This window comes from Thamnophis sirtalis, unplaced genomic scaffold, assembly GCF_051295495.1.
Source record: "Thamnophis sirtalis isolate CommonGarterSnake01/CBP01778 unplaced genomic scaffold, rThaSir2_p1.2 scaffold_14, whole genome shotgun sequence".
Classification (NCBI taxonomy): Eukaryota; Metazoa; Chordata; class Lepidosauria; order Squamata; family Natricidae; genus Thamnophis; species Thamnophis sirtalis.
In genome coordinates, this window is record NW_028261394.1 from 48,242 (window position 1) to 68,385 (window position 20,144).

Below are 20,144 nucleotides of genomic sequence, written 5' to 3' on the forward strand. Positions count from 1 at the left end.
ATACAGGTAACAGATTGATAGTCCTAGTTTTGCAGGCCCACATCCCATCTGTATGGCCTCCACAGAGAACAACATGGGTAGGACTTCACAAAAAAGCTTGTGCAAGCAGGGCCAACTATTTTTTATTTTTTAAGATACTGTACCAACAGTGGTTACAGAGTCAAGAGGCACATGGAGGTATGAATGGATGATTGAGTGTAAGTGCTGGTTATCTAAATATCGTTTCTACTACAGTTAGGATGGCTGCCTCCAATTCTGCACAAAAACTATTACTTAACTGGGATGTCTTTCTTGTGTAAAACTCACAGGTATGTGACAGGCCACATCTGGGCCTGCCCACCAAGTGAGGGTGATGATTACATCTTCCATTGTCACCCCCCTGACCAAAAAATCCCCAAACCTAAACGTCTGCAAGAGTGGTACAAGAAGATGCTGGACAAGGCCTTTGCAGAGAGGATCATACATGATTACAAGGTGAGGAGACATTAGTATCTAGACAGCACTCCTCTCTCCGCAGTTGAAAGGGAAATTGATCATTAGGGTGGCTACAGTTCTGGAAGCATATTCTAGATCTGTGTCAATCCAAAATTAAGCACCAACATTTATCTTCGGTTTGGCTAAAGCAAAGACATTGGCTGTGTAAATATGCTTACAATCATAGTGAAACAGAAAACTATTTTAAACCATCCTTTGTTTAAACCAAATGAGAGTATAGTAAGATAGTTTCAATGTATGTGACGTTTGTTGACTCCTATACTTTTGCCATTGGTCTTAACGGTACCATTAACAACACCGTGTGATCTTTTTTAGGATATCTTCAAACAAGCAACTGAGGATCGGCTGACAAGTGCCAAGGAGTTGCCCTACTTTGAGGGTGATTTTTGGCCCAATGTATTAGAAGAGAGCATAAAAGAGCTAGAACAGGAGGAGGAAGAAAGAAAAAAGGAAGAAAGCACAGCAGCTAGTGAAACAATAGAGGTAACTAAATTCATGGGGGAAATGGCCACAACATTTATGTGAACCACAAATTCTTTCAATCCAACAGAACTGTGAGTTACATGCCACATTTCCTTCTAGAAGATCAAAATGGCATGCAGGGGAGGCTCCCTTCGTTTTAACCCCATAGCAAGAACCTGTGAGAGTTTGTGCAAGGAGAGCATGACTGATCCAGTGGACTGAGGGTCAAAATACAATTTGGTTTGTTTTGCACGGTGGTGTTTCTGATGTTCCAACTGTTCCAGTAATAGATTAAGCTTTAATTTGTAGCTTCTACTTAGGGTTCCACGGTCCCCTCGATTTGGTTGCACAAGCCCATCATGGATTGATGGTGCTGGAAAGAGTTTTGTGCTGGAGCAACACAGCAGAGAGCCTTCCCTGCCTGCCTGCCTCGGCTGCCATTCTTAAATTATTTGCTGAGAGAAAGGAGGAGATGGATCTTTTCAATCCCACCTTTATTATTTTTATAAATCACTCAAGGCAGTGAACATACTTAATACACCTTCCTTCTGTTTTCTCCCCAACAACCCTGTGAGGTAGTTGGACTGAGAGAAGCGGCTGGCCCGCCCAGCTGGCTTCCATGCTTAAGCTGGGACTAGAACTCAGTTCAGATGAGTGGGCTAAATGTGTGTTTCATGCTTACTTTTTGTTGTAGCCTGTAAAAGAAAGCAGGTCAAGAAAGTTTTTTTTAAAAGTAAGGTACATAGAAATATCATTATGACTATTAACGTTAATAATTTTGGTTTGCACTATGGACTTTGCACTATATTTATATTCTGCTGATGCTCTTGTATTTCTGGACAATATATACATTTGGTTTTACAATGTTGATATTCATGAAAGAGTAAAGGAGCAGTTTACTTCAGTTTTATTTTTTGCAGCTGCAAAACAGGTAGGTAGCAAAGAGAACCAGTTAAAGCAGCGGTTCTCAACCTGTGGGTCGCGACGCCTTTGGGAGTCGAACGACCCTTTCACAGGGGTCGCCTAAGGCCATCCACCTCCACTGGCCTCACTCATGCTCAGGAACACGTCCTGAAGCGGCGGCAGGTGCATGAAGAGTGCCGGGTGGTGAAGCAGCCTCCTCCCAGCTCTGGGCGCAACCCAGATGCCGCCCCGCCCAGTCTCCACGCCAGGGAAAGGCTGAGGCACTGAAGTGGGAGAGAGATGGGTTCTTCTGGGTGGCGGATCAGCCTTGGCTCCAACTGACATCCAGCTTTAGCCCAGCCGCCTGCACAGGGGCTCGAAGGTGCCCGGAGAATAGGAGACTGGTGGGGCAGTCGGGCCACCCGCTTCAGCTGGCAGGATGGGCTCTCGCCCAAGCAGGCACATGCCAGGATTAAAGCCGCCTTGGGCCTGGACGCTGCCTTTGCCGCCCCCGCCGCCGGTTCTGTCCTGCGCCCTAAATTGAGCTCGGAGGCTTTTTGGCCCCCGGGAAGGGCTGGCAGGAGAGGCCGGAGGGGAAGACAGGCCCCGCCCACCCACTCCTTCCATCCCGAGGAATTCCACTCGGGACAGAAGCACAGTTTGATGTAGCTTAAGCCTCTGTTTAAAATCCCATTTAAAGGGCAACGTCTTAATCTGTGTTAAATCGATTGAGGGAGGGAGGAATAGAAAGAAAGAAAAAGAAAGAAAGAAAGAAAGAAAGAAAGAAAGAAAGGGGAAGGAGGGAGAATGGAAAGAAAGAAAGAAGAGGGAGGAATGGAAAGAAAGAAAGAAGAAAAGGGAAGGAGGAATGGAAAAGAAAGAAAAAGGGAGGAATGGAGAGAAAGAAAGAAAGAAAGAACTGGGTGGGTGGGTAGGGGGAACGGAATGTAAAAAAAGTAAACTCAATACAGTGAAACTCATGTAAACCACGAACTGCTGCTAGAAGCAGGCAGGGGGGTCGTTTTATCCTGGAAAATCCCAGCCTGGCTGATCTTCTCCCAAACCAAGATTGGCAGATTAATCCCTGTGCTTTAATTATGTTCAATTTGTAATAATGAAAATACATCCTGCATATCAGATATTTACATTATGATTCATAACAGTAGAAAAAAATAGTTATGAAGTGGCAACGAGGATAATTTTATGATTGGGGGTCACTACAACATGAGGAACCGTATTAAAGGGTCGCAGCATTGGGAAGGTTGAGAACCACTGAATTAAAGTGAAAGAAAAACCATGTAATCCATTGGGTTGGGGGGGGGTTGTTTGTTTGTTTAATTGTCACCATGGCCAGTTTTTTCTGAACTTGATGGGCCAAACGTAGCAGAGGCTGCTCCCTCTGTCCCCTCCAAGGAAGAAGGTGACTTCTGCAGTTAAAGGATTGTTGAGTCTTTGCAGTCCTGCTGAGAGGTGTGTATTTTTCTTACAATAAATCAGAGTATTATTGCGGGAACCAATTTTCCTAGCAAGCAGCTGTTCTCTTCACACATGCCTCTAAAGAGGAACAGTTGAGCAGCTTCCTGATGTTTTAACAGGGAAACCAGGGTGACAGCAAGAATGCCAAGAAGAAGAATAATAAGAAAACAAACAAGAATAAAAGCAGCCTTAGCCGAGCCAACAAGAAGAAACCCTCCATGCCTAACGTGTCAAATGATTTGTCTCAGAAGTTGTACGCCACAATGGAGAAGCATAAAGAGGTAGTGTGGCCAAGCCCTCCTCATTTCCTTTTCTTCACTCACGTTTGCAAAGTTTAATGTCACAAAAGAGAGAGAGGGAGGGAAGTAGACGACATTAAGCAACATGGTACCTTCTCATTGGTGGGGATTGTCTTGTGCTCACCTCTTCCTTTGCCTTCACACGACAGGTCTTCTTTGTGATTCACCTGCACGCGGGGCCCGTCGTCAACACCTTGCCCCCCATTGTGGATCCAGACCCATTACTTAGTTGTGATCTGATGGATGGCCGGGATGCTTTCCTCACTTTAGCAAGGGACAAGCACTGGGAGTTTTCCTCGCTACGTCGCTCCAAGTGGTCCACTCTGTGCATGCTTGTGGAGCTGCACACCCAGGGGCAGGATCGCTTTGTTTATACCTGCAACGAGTGTAAACATCATGTGGAAACACGGTGGCATTGCACAGTCTGTGAAGTAAGTATGTATGTGTTGCCTGCTGTGATGCTACTCCAGGTTTGAATTGGTTTGCAAACCAATTCTTCTCTTCTCTTCTACAATACTTTTTAAAATAGTATATGCTTATGATTAATATGACATATAATAACATAACTGGGACCAATTATGATTTGAGCATCAGTTTTACACAATGACCCAACCTATAGTAACACTCTCCATGTGGGAATTCTATAGGAATCCCATTTTTTTAAAAAAAATATTTATTTTATTTTATTTTTCAAAACAAACACAATACATAAAATCTTCCTTCCTTACATACTGTAGAAAGTGTATCAGTTGGTTACAAAAGGTTTTTGTGCATGTCTTCCACAGTCATTAAACATAATTCATACTAACTCAAGTATTTTAACACAAATATTTATACATTACCCTTGTACCTCCATTTATATTTGACTATAATTATTTAAACATCCTTCATCATAAAATATACCGAGATTTAATAAATAACCATATACTTGCATTTCATTCCATATTTCTAAAATCCTCCAATAACGCTGAATCCTTATGTCCTGTTCTAGCTAAACGTCCATAATATTTAATAACAGACTTTTCTAATCCTCCTTTCCAAATCACTGTTAGCAATTTTCATCTAGTTTCCTTATATTATACTCTCTCTCTCTCTCTCTCTCTCTCTCTATATATATATATATATATATATATATATATATATATATATATGTATGTATGTATGTATGTATGTATATGTATATGTATATAGGTTGTCATCATTATCCCTCCTTTATTTGACTATATCCTGTATCATAGCATTTTACCCCAAGAATCAAGCTTAACTGTATCTAACTTAATTTTTTAATTAACTTTTATATATAATCCAAAAGGATTTAATCTTCCTTCCATAGGTACCATTCAATATTCATATCCAATTATTACATCGTAACACTACACATTGTATACATTATTATCATTATTGCTTATTTGTTTAATTATATCTATTACTAAATTTCAGTAAGTTTAACTAGTTTTAAGTTATATTCTTCCATCTATCAACCTGTATCTTTCCAATAACAAAACAATCTTATATCTTCTGCCATAGTATTTTAACTCAGATATTTATACATGTTACCCTTATACCTCCAATTTTTATTTGACTATAATTATTTGAACGTCCTTCATCATAAAATATACCTAGATTTAATACATAACCACATACTGGCATTTCATTTATTATTTCTAAAATCCTCCAATAGCACTGAATCCTTATGTCCTATTCTAGCTAAACATCCATAATATTTAGTAACAAACTTTTCTAATCCTCCTTCCGAGATCACTTTTTGCGATTTCCATCCAGATTCCTTATATTGTACTCATACATATATATAGATTGTCATCATTATCCCTCCTTTATTTGACTATATCCTATATCATAACATTTTCCCCCTAATAATCAAAACTAACTATATCTAATTTAGTTCTTTTTTATTAACCTTTGTATATAATCCAAAAGGATTTCTAATCTTCCTTTCATGAGTGCCATTCACTATTCAAAGCCGATTGTTACTTATCATAACACAACACATTGTATACATTATTATCATTATCAATTATTTATTTAATTATATCTATTATTACTAAATTTCACTAAGTTTAACTAGTTTTAAGTTACATTCTTCCATCTATCAACCTGTATATTTCCAATAACAAAACAATCTCATATCTTCTGCCATTTGTGGTATCAATCCTCTAGTCATCTTCTTGATCAGCTTTGTATGGACTTCTCTTAGCAACTCCTTGCTTATAAGATCTCTCATATAATCTTGATGCCCTCTTTCTGTTTCCTTGTTCAGTTTGTCTTTGATTGTCAGCAATGTTATCAAAACTTTTGCTAGTGGAATTTCTTTATTTGGGTCTATAATTTTATCTTCTTCTATATGTTGGCCCTTGAAGTAGATTTCCTCTCCGTTTAATTCCTCTTTCTGTATTCTATTCTTTCCATTTTCAGGAACAAACCAATTACCATAGATATCAGCAGGTTTAGTCTCTTTATATTCATTTTCCACTTCGGTGTTTTGAGTTTCAATCACCCCATTTTGCATTTGATGAACATTTTCAATTTTTTCATCATATTTTCTTGTTATGTGTTCTAAGTATTCGAATTGTTTCTCTTCTTTATTTAATAATTTCTGTAGTTCTGAAAGTATATCTTGCAAAGTCAAGACCTCTTTTTTTTTCTGGGTATTGTGTCATTCTTGATAAGCACAGCAACCTTAGCTTGAAAGATTTATCCTCTCTGATCAAATTTCAAAGGGACATCTGTGCGTTCTTTTATCAGTGTGTAGCGAAAACAAAGCCTTGGGGCGTCAAGTCAGCAATCCGTGAAAGAAAAGAAAAGAAAAGAAACTTTCCGTTTTGAATATTCAAAGAGTATTCTGCTGCTTTTAAGAGCGTAAACACTCTTAAAGAGTTTCTTTTTGTATATAGCCACAGGGATAAAGAGGAAAGCTTTAATCTGTGAATTACAGAGAGTCACAAAGAGAGAAGAAAAAAACTTAGTCCATCCATTTCAAAAGGCTTGCATAGATTTGATACATGTAAATAACATTTACAAAGTAAGATAACCACTGTCCAAAACCATTCCAAATTCAATTCCGCCGCTTGATTCTTCTTTGATTTAAATTGGTTGTTAAGTTTTTGTAGGCAGATTCTTTTTTAAAGCAATAAATTGGGGAGGAGCCAATGTCGCAACAAGATGGTTGTGTGGTCTCAATGCTCTGAGACCACAGCCAATACTTTTGCCACTGGGGTGTCCCAACGGACCTAAACCGTCCCAAAGAGACGGTGAACAGGAAGATTACGTCTTGCTGATCTCGGGGATATCGCAAAATCCTCGAAGCAAGAGAAGAACTTCAAGCCGGTGACAAAAACTCCAGCCACAAGGCTGACAAAGTCGGGGCGGCCCAACGGAAGGATGGTGAGGAATCCCATTTTCTGAGCAAGGCTGTTCTGTATTAGTGGCCACTGGACTTCTTCATTATGGTCTTGATAATTGAATGACTTATTGATAGAATAAAACTGTGACAGATGGAAGGTCTCAGGTACATGCATCTACCTTCACAAACTCTCCCTCTTCTCTTAGGAGGTGAACAGCGCCTGCATGCGCACTTTCTCACATTGTAGGTTGTTGATCTTGGTGTTTCTCTCTGCTTTTCAGGACTATGACCTCTGCATTAACTGCTACAACAGCAAGAGCCATGAGCATAAGATGCTGAAGTGGGGCTTGGGCTTAGATGATGATGGGAACAGCCAAGGGGAACAGCAGTCCAAGAGCCCCCAGGAATCCCGTCGGCTCAGCATCCAGCGGTGCATTCAGTCCTTAGTGCATGCTTGCCAGTGCCGCAATGCAAACTGTTCGCTTCCGTCCTGCCAGAAGATGAAGCGTGTTGTCCAGCACACCAAGGGCTGCAAGCGCAAGACCAACGGAGGCTGTCCGGTGTGCAAACAGCTGATCGCCCTTTGTTGCTACCATGCCAAACACTGCCAAGAGAACAAATGCCCGGTGCCCTTCTGTCTCAACATCAAGCAGAAGCTCCGGCAGCAGCAGATCCAGCACCGCCTGCAGCAGGCGCAGCTGATTCGCCGCAGGATGGCAACCATGACCACCCGAAACGTGCCTCAGCAGCAGAATTTGCCTTCTCCTACCTCAGCAACGCCTGGGACCCCGACACAGCAGCCAAGCACCCCACAGACTCCCCAGCCCCCTCTCCAGCCGTCCCCCGCTAGCATGTCGCCTGCTGGTTTCCCTGCTGTAGGGAGAACGCCGGTGGCCCCTCCCGTCTCAGCGGGCAAGCCTTCCACCCAAGTGGCTGCCCCGCCTCCGCCTGCCCAGCCCCCACCGGGAGCTGTGGAAGCAGCCCGGCAGATTGAAATGGAGGCAGCGCAGCAGCAGCAGCAGCAGCAGCAGCAGCAGCAGCAGCAGCTCTACCGGGTGAGCAGCAACGGCCTGCCTCCGGGCCGGACTGGGATGGTGAGCACAGCCGTGGGAGCGGTGAATCCCATGCAGCAGGCTGGCATGAACGTGCCCCGGCCTAACTCCGTCAGTGGCCCAATATTGCCCAACCTGCAGCCTGGGCAGTGGCAGTCGTCATCTCCAGTGCCCCCACAGCAGCAGCAGCAGCCAGGAATGCCAAGGCCAGTCCTGCCCATGCCTGGCCAACAAACAGTAACTGGCCCAAGGATGCCAGGCGTGCAGCCACCAGCCCGAACGATTCCTCCAAACGCTTTGCAAGAGTTACTGCGGACTTTGAAATCTCCCAGTTCCCCGCAGCAGCAGCAACAGGTGCTGAATATTCTGAAGTCGAACCCACAGCTCATGGCAGCTTTTATAAAGCAGAGAACAGCCAAATACGTAGCAAACCAGCCTGGCATGCAGCCCCAGCCAAGCATTCAACCCCAGGCAGGCATGCCACAGACTCCAAGCCCACTGCAGCAGCAGCAGCAGCAGCAGCAGCCTCCCCCAGCAGGGTTGCATGCTCAGGCAGGCCTGCAGAATCTGAGTGCACTGCCAGCAGGCGTCCCGCGACCGGGGGTCCCTCCCCAGCAAGCAGCCATAGGAGGAGGCCTGGCTGCACAGGGCCAGTCAATCAGCATCATGAACCCAGCTCACAATCCGGCTATGGCCAACATGAGTCCTCAGTACAGGGAGATCTTGAGAAGACAATTACTGCAGCAGCAGCAGCAGCAGCAGCAGCAGCAAGGAGGAGCTGGGCTGGCCACTCACAGCCAGTTCCCGCAGCCTCCGGGCCCTGGAGTTTATGCCCAAGCCATTCAGCAGCAGCGGATGCAGCAGCAGCAGCAGCATCTTTCAATCCAAGCAGGGGCCATGGGGCAGCTAGCTCAGATGGGACAGCTGAATCCTATGGGGCAGCCGGCCATGGGAGCTGAGGGCAGCCCTAACATCCAGCAAGCGCTGCAGCAGCGACTCCTGCAACAACAGCAGCAGCAGCAGCAGCAGCAACAGCAACTTAAACCCCCGATGGGCTCCCCAGGCCAGCCAAATCCCATGAGCCCCCAACAGCATCTGCTCTCAGGACAAGCCCCCACGTCCCACCTCCCTGGCCAACCAATCAACGCCTCCCTCAGCAACCAGGTGCGCTCTCCGGCCCCCGTTCAGTCCCCCAGGCCCCAATCCCAGCCACCACATTCCAGCCCGTCCCCCAGGATACAGCCCCAGCCTTCTCCTCACCACGCCTCACCCCAGACTGGCTCACCTCACCCTGGGTTGGCTGTTACAATGGCTGGCTCCATGGAACAGGGACACCTGGGAAACCCAGAGCAGAGTGCAATGCTTCCCCAGCTCAACCCCCCAAATAGGAACGTGTTACCCAATGAGCTGTCCCTGGTTGGCGATACCACAGGAGGTGACACACTAGAAAAATTTGTGGAGGGCTTGTAGCATCCCATAGTTTCTCTCATGTTCCTGGACTTCTTGAACTGAAAAAGACTTGCAGCTCGACCTAAACCCTAGATGGGACTGATTCATCCTCTTCCTGTGAATGGATGAATGGCTGTTTAAAAAAAAGAGAATATATATTTTTTTGTTAAAGCCAGCCAGGTGTGGTTAAAATATCTGGTCTCTTTGTTGTGGGTTTTTTTTAGTTGTTATCGTTGACTTTACTTTTTTAAAGGGGAAAATGAGTCCATTATATTCATATTTTTATTTGTACTTCCAAGACTAAGCAGTGGTGTTTAGCAGAGAAGAAAAATATTCACATTCTAATGTATCTTGCTAAGTTTCTGACATTTGGCAGAAAGGGGTTTTTTTTTTTAGTCTTATTCTATTCTGGATTTTGCAAGTATCCTAAGTATTATTACCCCTGGGAAAGATAGGAACTGACTCTTGCACACACACAGACACACATTGCAGATGTAGAAATTGTTGCTTGTTTCTCTGACAAAACTGGTTTTAGATTTTAAAAAATAGGGACACTCATTACTTAGGACATATTAATTTTAACAGGGAAGAAGTGTATTCAGTAATTCTTTGATGTGAACTTGAACTGAGGAAAAGCAATTACAGTGTAAATCATGCAAACTCTATTATTACTATAAATATGAACAATTCAAGATTCAATCACTGTATAGAGGGGGGAACAAACTCATTTCTTACTTCTATAGCATATTGTTAAATAAACTGTGTGCAACAGACAAAAAGGATGTCCTTGAATTCATGTACATGGTATTAACTTAGTGTTTGGATTTTTTGTTATGAAAATGCTGTTTTCAACATTGTATTTGGACTATGCATGTCTTTTTTCCATTGTATATAAAGTATTGCTTAAAAGTGATATAAATTACTGAAGTTTTTAAAATGTTTGTCCTTCAAAATCCATGTAATATTGTCGCAGTTTGTATTTGATTGCGTGCCTGTGAAGAGTGTAGGGATATACCGTATTTTTCAGAGTATAAGACGTACCTTTTTTTCCTCAAAAAAAACCAAAAAGAGGTGAAAATCTGGGTGCGTCTTACACACTGAATACAGCATATTTTGCCTCCAGAAACCCACCCCCTTCACCCAAATGGCCCCGCATAGTTTTTAGGAGGCTTTCAGAGAGCTCCTGGGGGCTGGGGAGGACAGAAATGAGCAAACAAACCAGGCTGTTTGGGGGGGGGCTACCCACCCACCCCCCAGGAACACTACAAGCCTCCTAAAGGCTATTTCATGCATTTTTGAGGGGGGAAACGGGCTGTTTTGGGGAGGTTTGCGGAGTGCAAAAACTTTTTTTTTAATTTGCCTCTTCAAAACCTTGGTGCGTCTTATACTCCGAAAAATACGGTAGGTTTGAGTTCATTGGAAGGCATCCAGTAAGGAAGTAGTACTTCTTATACTTGGCTATACTAATTTATAAGAATTGACAAAGAAATTAGAAGTATTCATTTAAAAAAAAATACATTTTGGGGAAAGCGCATCAGTTTGACTAAAACAGATGCTTCCTAAAGTAAAATCAAAATACAAGGTTTCATGTGCAGTAACAATGAAGAAACTGCACCACAGATTCAGAAAGGACAATATCATCCCCATTGATTTTCTCAGCCTGATCCTATCTACGATGTTCCACCTAAGGATGGCTACACTGTTTTTGAGGGAAGCAAAATGGGGCTTCTTACTTGGCCTCACACATTAAACAATCACTAGGAGGTACATGGTGGGTTTTGTCAGGTACCCTAACTGACAAATGTATCGAATGTATCTAAAGTTTCAATGTAACTGAAAATACCACATAGATTGACTGTACGCTGTAAATACAGGGAAACCTTCCTTCTCAGGCAAAGGGTGGTGGTGATATGTAAGTCATGTAACATCTCTTACGATAAGGGCATGACAATGTTAATGTTTATTTATTTAATAAACACAGCTGCCCAGCTAATATACATGAGTGGGCAGTAACCGTGAAAAACGTTGCAATGTGGGACCAATAATACTTTAAAAAGATTTGTTCACATTTAGTACATAAAATAATTTCTTGCTTTTTTAACAGTGGGAAAATAAGAAATGAAATAAATGATAATTTAAGCAATCTAAAAGAAGATATGCATTACCATCTCCATATGCAAGTATTAACACTTTTGGTCCTCCGGTCCTCCCAAATCTTTGAGAAGGAAGAATTTAGTCTGTGTTCAGTAAAAATGCCCTGTCGGATCGCATCATCTTGCTCTCTTCTTCCCAGTTTTGCATTATTTTTTTTACACCAACAAACCTCCTGGGAGACAATTCTGTAGTAAATTACTTGGGCAGTACTCTCAGGCGAAATAAACTTGAAAGTTGTCTTTGTAAATGAAGGAGTATGCTTCTTCCTCCTCCAACAGCCAGCCACAGGGAAAAGGTAGGGCAAAGATACTTCTAGGCTTAACCGGTCATCCCACCGGGCAATGCGGAAATCATTCTCAGGATTGGATGAAAGCGACCAATTCTGACATCAAGCATCTCCTTCTCAAAATCTTCAGTTGGGGCAACAAGGCAGTTTTGATAACCAAACTAAGCATGGCCTGCCCCCATTACCGGCAGTCTTAGAAAAATCTGCATTTAAATCCATCTATTATTACCAAATAGGGACTGACCTATATCTAGATCAATGAGAGAATGGACTGGCCCTGCAATTGCCTGTCCAAAGCTGCTCTTGGGATGCAGGCAATCCACTGTCCAAAGTTTGGGTCAAAGGGATCAAACTCACTTCAAACCCCAACACAAATTATTTCTCCCCAGCTGCCCCCCAAAAATGGATTGAGCGAAGAAAAAAATAAACATGAAAAAGGAGAAGAGGCAGCTGACTGGAAAGTTGCAGAGGAAAAAGCTTCCAGGACTTCACATTTTGGAAGAATATCAAATAGCAAAAGGGCTTAGCATCACCTTTGCCCCTTTTTCTTGCATCTATGGAGGCATCGTTTTTTCTCTCTCCGAGCTTCTGCAGTAGTAAATGTGATGCCGTTGGCATCCAAAAAGTCCAACAACTTGTCCAATGCAATCCTTATGCCATTTTGCTTCAATTCTGCATGCAGTACAGACAGTTCAATGGGCTGATACAGCAAAATTTGCTGGCAAAGAGATGGGTTGGAATGAATGTAGTGCTTCAAGATTTCCAGTTTCTGCCCCTCACCACTAGCAGCAATCGGAAAGGTTGGTACATTTTCCTCTTTCTCTGCCAGCATGTTGACTTTAAGGTCCTGGGATGAACTAGGAACAGGATGAAAGAGGAAAAAGGCATTACGATACCTAGACAATCTCTTAAATTTACCTTATTTTTTAAAAAGGAGGGTACCTGGTATAACCCAGGCCATAACTACTCACATCCGCTACATAGCATCAACACAACTGTTCCCCAAATTAAGGCTAACTAAGGGTAGAAAATATGGCTGGCTGAGGATGGGGTGGGCAGGTGATTTTCAAAGTTTTTGCCTTCGTTCCTCAGCATCTGGTGATACATGACAACAAACTAAAAAATCAGAATGGAAAAATGAACACACTCCTTCCAATCTGCCCGTATACCTTTGAGGTGCTGCATAAGCCTCACTTCCACCTCTTGTTGTGCCAGCTGGCGCTTCAGAAGTAGTCAGGATTAGGTCTCCAGTGTCCTCTCCATCAGTTGATCTGTTTGCAGGAAGAGCAGCTCCCTTTGGCCACCCAAGTCCAGCCTCTGGCCTCTGAACGCCTCCTTCGGAGAGATCTGTACAGTTAGCCGTATTTGGGCTCCCCTGAAGCAGTTGATAAGGAGAAAGACATTTTTGCTGCAGTCTCTGAAAGGAGCTGGTAGAAACCGGCATAGATTTTTTCTTACAGTCGGTTCCTGCCTGTTGGTGAGTAAACTGAAAAATTTCCTTCAGTTTTAAAACCATCTGCCGTTTTGGGAGAGCACGGACACCAAATCTAAGGAAAAAGGAAGCCAAATCACAATTTGCAAGTAAGCGCAACCCGTAAGGTAAGTTCGTGCCTACAGAAGGAGCCTGCTTCAATACCGACAGCACCCACCTGCTCAATTCCTTCTTCAGTTCTGGGGTGTCCATGCTTGAATAAGGCGGAACGGGCATGAGTGGAGTAACGCAAGAGATGTCCCTGGGTTGGCAGGCAAGATCTGTAACCAATCAAGAGGGAACTGAATCAAATCAACCACATGGTCTATATTCGGTCTGCTGAAAAACCTGTATCGCCACAATATATACTACACCGGTTATTAATCCACAGAAAAATCATCCCGAACCTCTGGGAAGACAGCTGTCAGATTCTAATCCCCATCATGCACACTTTTTTTAAATTAAAAAAAGCTGAACAGTTAATTATAAAAGTGCTTTAGGAGGAGGAAGCCAAAACTGATTTCTAGATTGTTGCTTCCCTTCCAGAATCTACAGGAAAATGGAACCCATCCAAAGATCACTGTCTTTTGCAAAACCTGATGCCCAATGAAGCTTAGCCAGGATTCTGATCTGCAAGGATTCTAGTCTTGCACATCAGAGTGTGATCATTCATTGAGCTTCAAAGGACTCAACGACTAAGTGGCAGGAAAAGGGCAGCTGTCAAAGAAGTTGTCCTAACTGACCCAAAGCAGCAACTTACCAGAAATCTTTGGAACAGGTATGGAAGCAGAGAAACTTGAGCAGGCAGGAAGAGCTTCATTGCTGTCAGACTCTTCTCCAGGCCGTTTCTGAGAGTTGTGCAGTAGCAAATCTTCCGCTCCCAAATGGAACATGGCTCCTGAATTAGTTACACTGCTAGCAACTGTCACAGGGTGATTGTCCTGCGTGTTAATCATGTGGACAGAAGTCCTCAAAGGATTTCTGGCATTTGCACTTATTACCTCCAAAGGTTCTACAAAGCTGCCCCTTGAACATAGCGGCACTGCTTTCTGCTCCTCCTCACTGTCATCCACAATCACCACATCTCTCTCTACTGCACAGAGGCCATTGTCAGGTTTCACTATTTCGAGCAAAGAGCTAGATGAAAGCATCGGCAGCAGTTTATAGTTGCAAGACAACGGTTCTGTCTGGCTTTCAAGAGTCCACGGCTGTTCAAGGGAAGAATTCAACCTGGATTTTTCAACCTGCACGACATCCAAGCTACTCCAGGCTGCCAGAGGGGTTTCAGGCACCACCAATGCCCTTCCTTCACTCCAGCCTAAACCTTCCTGGAAGCTGTCTTCTTTGTGACTGCTCAGGTCCAAGGGCTGATGGCATTTACCCAGAGATTGGGCCGCATTACAAATTAGTGTGCCCAATCCATTTCCCACTTTACTTACATCCTGCTGGGGAGGGGCTGGGCTCCAGCAGTTCATGGCATCAGTAACCGGGCTCTCTTTATGCCATGACTCTTGCTCAGAGAAGCTTGAAGCAGCCTCTGCCGGTGTCTTTTCTGCTTCCTGTTCCAGCTCTTCGTCCGAATCCAGGACTACAATATGGTCACTCATAATATTCTGAGGATTCACCGCACCGGACTTCTCTAGGCTGCCGATAGGAGCCTCTTCCTTCCTGTTTATATTTTGTTGCCTCTCATTTTGAGAGAGAAGCCTATCTAGTATGTTTGGCTGTGATGCAGATGTTATTAGAGAGAAAGGAACTTCTAGATCTCTTGGCAAAATCATCTGGTGATCTTTTGCTGGCGCTTGAAAAAGTCTTGGAAAATTTCTTGCTGCAGTTTCATCTTTGGCTATGTTAATATTCTGCTCCCAGACCGAACATTTCATTTCTGAGACAGAAAATTGGGCTGCAGACCTCTCCAGATGATTACTATGAGTGGAATCCCCAGCTAACCCAAGATGAATCTCACTTGTGGGCTCTTTTCTATTACTTGCTCCGAAGGACACGGTTTCCTTAAAATCTCGCTGGAACTCAACAGGATACTTTTTCAGATCTTTTCCCATGCGGGCAATAGAGGTTTTCAATTTGGATGACTCTTGGTCACTTTTTATTTCACTTTCCTTAGTTGCCATGCCTCTTCTGGGCTTCTCCAGCACCTTTCTTGGGCAAGAACCACCATCTTGGCCAATCTTTTTTCCCACTTCATTACGTCCATATTCAATGCAGGCCTTTTCCTTTCTGGCTTCATCAGAGGTCATTCTGCGCTGGGTAGCCACAAACTCATAAATCTCCTCTAGTTCCTGCTCATTCATATTGTCACTGACTTCATCTCTGCATACAGCTTTTGCCACAGTTTCTTCATCTTCATCCTGCCACATGGATTTCAAGAGCTCTTCAAAATCCCCAACTTTGTCTTTATCATCAGCTGGTTTTTCTACAGGTATCTCTTCACTAGCTTGGCCTTCACACAGAAGAGCCAATTCTTTCACTCCAAACCTGAAAACACATAAATGTACATAAATGTTCTTTCTCCTCTCTGGGCACAATCCACGGTATAAGATAACTTAATCCTTATTCATGCTTCATACACCAAACCAAAACGAGCTCTATTCAAAACTATCATAGAGTAAATTTCATGATGATTTCCAACCAACTAAATACTCTGAAGCATCAAAACACCGACCTTATTGCTAGGTCAATCACATCTGACAACAAATGTTGGGGTATGAAATGTTCAGCTGTGTAGAGGTACTTCAAGAACAGAGCAACAGCATCCCCTGGAGCGTCGTGTAACAGCACGCGGGAGGCTCCAACCTCTCCTTCATCAGCCACCACAAAACGTCTGTAGTCAACCTGGTAGCAGAACAGAGAGAGACACCAAACTCTGCAGCAGCAGCAGCAGTCATAACCCAAAGTTTTTCAAACTTTCCTGACCACAAGTGCAAGTGGTTCGTACTGCAGACATTCAAAAGCATTCGCACCATAAAAATGGTTCCTAGACGTGGCAAAGTTTGCCAGTCCCAAGGTTTCCTGCCTCAGCAGTTATAAACACATTTTCATTTTGTACAATAAAGGTAATCCTCGAGTTACGACACTTCAAAGTTGTTTCATGAAACACCTCCACCCAATTTCTTATGACACAGTCCCGAGATTATGAATGTTGCAGTACCACAGCAGTCGTTCGCCCTTAGGAATCACTGCAAAGGCACTGCAGCATTCACCCTGCTTATTCCCCCATCTAGAGACCCTTTGATTTCTTTGCTACTTCGGTGCATTCACAGAGAACCAAGGCCTAAAGTATGTCAAGTTCACGCGAGAGTGATCTCCCAGTACTTTAGGCCTCGGTTCTCTATCACCAGAGACCTGGCTTTGCAAGCCGACGAGAGGCTTTGAGGCAGCGAAATTGGGCAGCCTGAAAGCATCCCATCAGCTTGCAAATGCCAAGGCTGGAAGCTTCTGGGGACCATGATCTTTTGCAGAGAATGGGTACCTAACGTCGCATGAGATCACGGCCCCCAGAAGCTTCCAGTCTTGGCGTGCAAAGCATTTGCAAGCTGAGGGATGCTTTGAGGCAGCCCGATTTCACTGCCTCAAAGCCTCCCATCGGCTTGTAAGAGACTGGAAGCCTTTGGGGGAGACTCACTGAGACTCTCGAGGCTGCTCCAAAAGCAGCAGACAGCCGGGGTGAGCCAGTGAAGCCAAGCAGGCCGTGCTCGTCCCGCTCTGCCTCTGCTCTCCCCACTCCACTTTTGAAGCGCCTGGAGCAGGCAAAGCAACTGTGGCAGCAGCTTGCTTGATTTTCGCAAGGTAAAGTCCCTGTGGAGACCTAGCGTGGCAGGATGGGGGGGGGGGAATTGTGGGGAGCATGAGGTATTTCAGAAGGTTGGGGGACGCCTTGGGTAGTCAGAAGCACTAAGCCCCCCGTGGCCTTCCCCACCTTGAGATACGTCATGTGCATTTAACAACCTGCGCCTTTGATTAGCAAAATCAGGGTGAAAGCAGGGAGTTTTTATGTTCATTTTACATGATTCACTCCAACAAATCCTCAGGTTACAAATGTAATTGGTAGGCTCCATTATGTTCATAACCTGAGGACTACCTGTATAAAAATACCAACTTTACAGTCCTATAAGCTATCCAAAGTCCCTTTGTGTCCCTTCCACCATTTAGATCTGTAATTTTCTTCAAGCCCTTCCACTTAATGCACCATTTTCCCCCTGCTCTTACAGTCTCCATCTTGCTGAATTGGCTTCACTTTGCACTTGCCTACTGTAGGGCATAGCTGGTTGCTGTAGAAATCTCCAATGAATCCTGCTGCCTGCAGCCACTCTTCAAAAGTTTGGTTTATTGGCTGCAATTCTCTATAAATGAATAGTGAAATAACAACTGGTGTGTCCTCACTAGCATTCCTCTCCCAAGTGATGCTATTAGAATCAACCCCAAGAAGAAAATTCAGAGTTAGGAAAATGGAAAAATTCCACAAATGTGGATCTACAATAACACTCAAGCATGAACAATGTTAAAATGTTTTCTACATGCAACCCTTAAACACGTCATGACTACTTACAAATTGTAAAAGTTGAGGACATCTTGCATACAATACAAACATATGGGCATAAAAGACTTCCCCACTGTCCACCTGGATCTGGATATCACTCAAATGAGGATTATTGACCATCTCCTTGAAGGCAGCAGCCAGTGAGCCAAGAGGGAACTAGAACAGGAAAAAGGGAAGAGAGAAAAAGCAAACTCTTCTTCTTTCAGTCCACAGGCAGAGAGATGTTAAATTTCTCATTAAAAACTTAAGTCTTCCATTTCAAAGGAAGGTTTGGGAAAAGGACTGCCAGTGAGAGGGAGGGGGAGGAGGGAGGGGGGGAGAGAATGAGAATTAGTCCCAGAACGTTTAGAAGTTCCTTATTTGGCAATAAGGAAATGAAAGCGTTTTATATTATGTAGAGCAGTGTTTTTCAACCACTGTGCCGCGGCACACTAGTGTGCCGTGACATAGTGTAAGGTGTGCCGTGGGAAAATTACTTTATATATAGTCAATATAGGCACAGAGTTAATTTTTTTTTAACATTTTCTAATGGTGGTGTGCCTCGTGATTTTTTTCATGAAAAAAGTGTGCCTTTGCACAAAAAAGGTTGAAAAACACTGATGTAGAGATCCAGTCACGCTTTTGCTGTCGCTGCCAAGCAATTGTACAGCTTGAGGTACTGAGTTTGGATAGACGCTCAGTATTATTCCTCATCCAGATATACTTCAATTCTGTCCTTACTGTTTCACAAAGGCGTTTTTGATATAGTTGCTGCTGCTGCTGCTGCTGGGACAACGGGTTCAAAGCCTTTTGCTGAACACCTGGCATCTGTTCTTGTTCTACAAAAAATCATCACCATCATCATTAATATAAACCTGGCCTAGAATATTGTCACTGTTACACGTGAATACAAATCAAACATGTTGGTTATATCCTGGCTTTGTTCCCTTCCGGTTGGCCTCAGATACCACTGATTCCTCCAAGGTGCTAAGATTTAGCAGAGCTGCCGTCTTCTTAGGCCAAGGGGATTCTGCACACACAACCACAGCTCCAAAAAGAAACATTGGAGTACATTTTTTCTTCTCCCAGGCTAATTCCAACAACCTCCCAGCTGTTTAGCAAAGGTGAAACCGGAAAGACCGCGCGGTTCCCATCAAGGTCTTTGCAGCCCTTTGAACTCTCCTCACCCGGGTGCTCCAGCCGCCCGACATCAAGGCTCCACTGGGTGAACGTGAGTCCCTCCCCGGCCAGCTCCAGGAGATCTTGCAGGACATCGGCATCTCCCGGACGGCGGCCTTCAAAGCATTCGCCAGCCCTGCTTGGGCAACGCTCCGTCTCTGGAGGCTCCGCGGGCGCCCCGGGCGGGCTGAACTGCGGCCGCTGAAAGGGGAGGAGGCTCCGTGGCAGCCCGGCCGAGACCAAGTCGCCGCGCGGGACCGCTCGAAGCCCTCAACCTGGGCCGCGGGGAGGCGAGCTTGCCCATCTCCGGGGGCAGAAGGGCCGCGAAAGAGCGACGGCTCAGCTGACCCGCAGGGGAAGGGAAGGGGGGGAAAGCCCGGCGCTTCCCCAAAGCCCCGCACCTGTTCGGGCCCCCGAAGGGCGGCGTCCGTCAGCGAGCTCAGCGCCCACAGCCGGCCGGCCTGGCTCGCATCAGCCGGGGCCCCTTCCCAGCGGCTGGCGGGCAGCGGGGGCGTGCGGGGCGCGGCCGGGGCCTCCGAGAGCAGCAGGGCCGCCCGGGCCTCCAGTCCTCGGCGGGCCTCCTCCGACCCTTGCAGCAGCAGCGGCGGCGGCGGCCTCATCCTCCCGCGGCCCCTCGTCTCTAGGCGGAGAGCAGGCGGCAGTCAGCGAATCCCCGGCGGCCCCCGCCTCCCATCCCCCGCCCTCCGGCCTGCCTCACCCGCTCTGGGCCGCTTCCCGCCGGGACCCCCGGCCTCCGAGCGAGACCTGGCCGGGACCGCCAGCGGTTCTCCACCGGCCTCCCGCCGCCTCTTCCTCCCGGCGGGCCGAGGGGCGCCGCCTCGCTTCAGCCCGGGCTCCGGGGGGCGGGTGGGCGGCGCAGCGGCGGGAACAGCGGCCGTGGCCCCCCCGGCCCGCCGCCGCCCCCCCGCCGGAGGGTCCCGCCGCCGAAACTCGTCCTCCGAGTCGACCATTTTGGCAGCGCGGCAACGCGCGAGCCCCCCCTGCCGGTCGGCGGCCAAACTC

General features: G+C 45.4%; 2 protein-coding genes across 8 annotated transcripts in view; one reads left to right on the top strand and one right to left on the bottom strand.

The window, feature by feature from the left end:
- The window catches only part of CREBBP (CREB binding lysine acetyltransferase), a 47,491-nt gene extending 37,057 nt beyond the window's left edge, over positions 1 to 10,434 (top strand). For all 6 annotated transcript variants that reach the window (XM_087729003.1, XM_087729005.1, XM_087729009.1 and 3 more), the window contains 5 exons: positions 309 to 474; positions 811 to 978; positions 3,456 to 3,617; positions 3,785 to 4,066; positions 7,278 to 10,434. In XM_087729003.1, the coding sequence (XP_087585129.1) occupies positions 309 to 474; positions 811 to 978; positions 3,456 to 3,617; positions 3,785 to 4,066; positions 7,278 to 9,518 (3,019 nt within the window). In that variant the 3' untranslated portion in view covers positions 9,519 to 10,434. The remainder of the gene's footprint in view (positions 1 to 308; positions 475 to 810; positions 979 to 3,455; positions 3,618 to 3,784; positions 4,067 to 7,277) is intronic.
- A 1,004-nt stretch (positions 10,435 to 11,438) lies between these two features.
- SLX4 (SLX4 structure-specific endonuclease subunit) lies at positions 11,439 to 20,105 on the bottom strand. 2 transcript variants are annotated; one of them, XM_087729011.1, is made up of 10 exons: positions 19,840 to 20,105; positions 19,523 to 19,761; positions 19,130 to 19,322; positions 18,674 to 18,781; positions 17,973 to 18,121; positions 16,089 to 16,258; positions 14,169 to 15,901; positions 13,587 to 13,689; positions 13,107 to 13,484; positions 11,439 to 12,794 (listed from the first exon to the last, which is right to left on the bottom strand). In XM_087729011.1, exons 1-10 carry the CDS (start codon positions 20,090 to 20,092, stop codon positions 12,467 to 12,469), a joined length of 3,654 nt encoding a protein of 1,217 aa, XP_087585137.1. In that variant the 5' UTR covers positions 20,093 to 20,105; the 3' UTR covers positions 11,439 to 12,466. The 2 variants fall into 2 exon arrangements, with proteins under 2 accessions (XP_087585137.1, XP_013925210.2); XM_014069735.2 differs by lacking the exon at positions 19,840 to 20,105 and having other exon boundaries at positions 17,973 to 18,119; positions 18,684 to 18,781; positions 19,523 to 19,776.
- Positions 20,106 to 20,144: the final 39 nt, after the last annotated feature.

Excerpts from the sequence above, each read along its gene's own strand:
- SLX4 (XM_087729011.1), bottom strand. The coding sequence starts at position 20,092 with ATGGTCGACTCGGAGGACGAGTTTCGGCGGCGGGACCCTCCGGCGGGG. Across the intron at positions 15,902-16,088 it reads GTGATTGACCTAGCAATAAG|GTTTGGAGTGAAAGAATTGG; the intron begins GTCGGTGTTTTG and ends ATGTGTTTTCAG. Across the intron at positions 12,795-13,106 it reads GCTTATGCAGCACCTCAAAG|TTCATCCCAGGACCTTAAAG; the intron begins GTATACGGGCAG and ends TCCTGTTCCTAG.